Source organism: Mus pahari, chromosome X (genome assembly GCF_900095145.1).
Source record: "Mus pahari chromosome X, PAHARI_EIJ_v1.1, whole genome shotgun sequence".
Classification (NCBI taxonomy): Eukaryota; Metazoa; Chordata; class Mammalia; order Rodentia; family Muridae; genus Mus; species Mus pahari.
The window spans coordinates 274,823-278,219 of NC_034613.1; the positions used below are offsets into that span (position 1 = coordinate 274,823).

The 3,397-nt window shown below is 43.7% G+C and overlaps 1 protein-coding gene across 2 annotated transcripts in view; it reads right to left on the reverse strand.

Moving 5' to 3' along the window:
* Positions 1 to 2,638: 2,638 nt before the first annotated feature.
* Positions 2,639 to 3,397, reverse strand: part of Ezhip (EZH inhibitory protein) — a 2,143-nt gene continuing 1,384 nt past the window's right edge. For both annotated transcript variants that reach the window (XM_021187269.1, XM_021187268.1), the window contains one exon: positions 2,639 to 3,397. In XM_021187269.1, coding sequence (XP_021042928.1) covers positions 2,639 to 3,397 — 759 coding nt within the window.

A 3,397-nucleotide genomic window follows, 5' to 3' on the forward strand; every position in this document is an offset into this window, starting at 1 on the left:
ATGTCCTTAGGCCACTGAAGGCCAGTCTTATGGAGGCATCTTATCAGCTGTGTTCTCTCTTCTCAGTTGTGTCAAGCTGATAAAACAAAAAACAAAAAAAAAAACAAACAACAAAAACAACAACAAAAAACCTAACCAGGGCACGATATTTTCAACAAATCTAGGCTATAAGATACCACCTAGTACCTAAGGATTCAGGTGCATATGAAAAAAAAATGTATTACCCATCACATTATATGATATCAGTATCTATGCTAGAGGGAAAGATAAACTGTCAACACTCTGTGCCTGTGGGATCTGCACTCACAGATCCAACCAACTTCATTATCAAAACATAATGTATCTGTAAAAAATATGAGAGCATTTCCCTTATTCCCCAAACAATATTCGTACCTTCTTAGCACTGAATTCAGAATTTTAACTTAGAGAATATTTAACTGTGGGAGATGTACACAGGTTTAATATAAATTTTGTATGTTCTTTCCCTCTTCTAGGATTATGGTCTCCTTCTGGTGCCCAAGCTGACCTCAAACTCCAGGGCTCAAGCAATCCCCTTCAGGTTCCTCTTGAGTAGCCAGGACTCCAAGCATCTACCACAGTAATTGGTTACTATTTCACTTGTTAAAGTTACTTGAGCATTTATGGGGTTGTTTTTGGGGGGGTTGTGTTTTTGAGGGTTTTTTTGTACCCAGCAGGGTTCCTGGAATCAATTACCTGTGCTCACTGAGGGGCAGCTATATTGGAACAGCTTCTAAAAGGATAAGGAAACACAAATTAACCTACCATTGGCAATTAACAGCTGAACCTGGAAAGGCTTCGAGTTTTCCCTACTAGGCAAGTACAAGAGAAGTTCAAGGGACACTACAGGTGCTGGAGTAACAGCACAACAGAAGCAGAATTCTCAAAATTCTCGGTTTGAAGCTCCAAGTTTTTATACACATTGGCAAGACACTAACCTTTTTGGTCTATAGAAAAGTATGAATGTCCTGACCCATGTTTTCTCAATTTCCTCTTCCCATTTTTCCATGAGATATCTCACACCCAACCCTGAGAATGCCTCAGCCTATAGATTAAAGCTTTATCTGCCCTTTGTTACCAAAGCTATCTTCATGACTATTTTGGGGGGCCTAAACATGAGGGTGTGTGTGTGTGTTGCATCCATGCACATGTACCTCTGGAAGGACTGAGACTAGAAATCTGAAGTCCCTGGAAGCAGCCTGAGGGAATGAGGACATGTGAAACTGTTTCTTCAAAAGTGGCAGGGCATTAGGACCTAGAGCATTAATAGTGCTTCTTAAGAATAACTTTCTAGCCCGGCAGTGGTGGTGCATGCTTTTAATCCCAGCACTTGGGAAGCAGAGGCAGGCAGATCTCTTTGAGTCCGGGGCCAGCCTGGTCTACAGAGTGAGTTCCAGGACAGCCAGGGCTACACAGAGAAACCCTGTCTCAAAAAAAACAAACAAACAAACAAAAAGAAAAAAGAATTACTAAAACATAAAGGGTCAGGACTAAGCTAGGGTTTATGCTTGTAATGGTTCATATACCAGAAAAAGAGAGAAGAGAAATGAGGTGTGTGTGGGGGAATTTTCTGGTTTTATTTACATTTTTTTTACTGATCTTTAATCTCCTCCTATGCTTCTAGCACAAGTTTTTGAGCTGCTAATTTCTGTTATAGTAGTTCTATCATCAAAGTGAAAAAACATACACCACCAAATACCATACCATTTCAATGATTGAGGCAACAAACTATTCATGCATTTCTCTCCAAATGTCTGCCTCTCATATGTTCCAACATTTTCACAATCATAATCATAGTTTTTATCAACACATGCTCAAATACTTGATGACTACCAGTACCTTAGTCCTATGACTGAACCTCATCCCAGACCTCCCAAAGTCCACCCCTTTTTCCTCCTCTCCCTACCCACGTCCAACATATAAATACCGTTCTACTATAGAAATGGAATCCTCTATCTTCAGTCACTGGACCCTAGCTATCCTTTCCTCCTCTCCTCCTCCCCTCCCCCCTCCATCTTCTTCCCGGTCTCTCCACTTTCCATTTTTTTCCTTCCCATTTGAGATCATACCACCCTCCCCCTTTTCTGACTCTTCATAGGTTTTTATCAAAGTTTACAAATCACCTATGGCTAAGAAGCTATACAGGTGGTCTTAAGTGGTAATTTGTTAGAGCTCCATCTCAGACAGGGTAATATTTTTCCCTCATTCCTTTCAAAAAGTCAGCATAATACTGATGCTTCTTAGTTCTCCAAACATAAAATCCTAAAATTGTACCACAATAAAGAGACTAAAATTTTTAAATAAAACTTACTTTATTAAAATACTTAATTACAGAAGAGCAACTTGGAATAAAAACCCCACCCAAGCCCAACAACAAACAAACAACGCAGGCTGTTTTAAAGATAAAAGGGGGTACTGAATAGAACCAAAGTCCTTATAAGTGCTAGATAGTTGGGGTAAGGAGAACAGGGAACTTTGAAACTGCCTATACTACTGGTGAATAGGTAGAAACCTCCCAGCCAACAGGGGGTAAGTGCGGATTCCCTTTATGCGTCTGGGAGAACCCTCACAATGAATTACAGCAAGGGCGAAGTATGGGAATAAGGGACATCCCCTACACTTATTTCTCTTCACGAGTGGGAGGGGCTGCCTCAATTTCTTCCCCTGGCACTTTGGAAGAGGAAGAATTAAGGTTATCCAGGTGAGGTATCAAGGCAGGCCAACTGGAATTAGGACCAGGACCAGAGAGAGAGCTTAATGGGGGTGAGGAGCCTTGATTGGTTGAGTTGAGGAGAGAATGGGAACTTGACTCACTGGAAGATGAGAGGGTAGAAAAGTAACCTTCATTATACAGCTTGGACAAAGGATAGAGCCTACCAGGAGGAGAAGGGGAGGAGGCTCGCATACGAACTGGGCGCCTTGGAGGAGAGCCTTCGGTTGCTAGGGAGGATCTCCTTGGAACTGCAAACCTAGAGGAGGAACGGCTGACTTGTGGCTCCAGCTCTTGCTCTTCTTGCTCTGCCTCCGATTGCAGCTCTGGTTCCGATTCTGGCTCCGGTTCTGATTCCAGCTCCAGCCTCATCTTTATTTTATGGTTCGGTCGAAGGTCAGTGCGGAGCCTGGGTGCACTGCGGCTGCGGCTTCGGCTCAGTGTGGCACGGCGGCTGCCTCTATCAGAACTGGACCTCGTGGTACTGCTGGGAGCAACAGGAACCCGTGGAGTGGCCCGAGGACGTAAATTCCAGCCTGTGCTCTGGGCTTTGGGGCGAGCTTCAGGGCTGACACTCCAAGGACGAGGACGAGGACATGGACGAGGACGTAAATTCCAGCCTGCGCTCTGGGCTTCAGGGCGAGCTTCTGGGCTGACCACTGATGCACT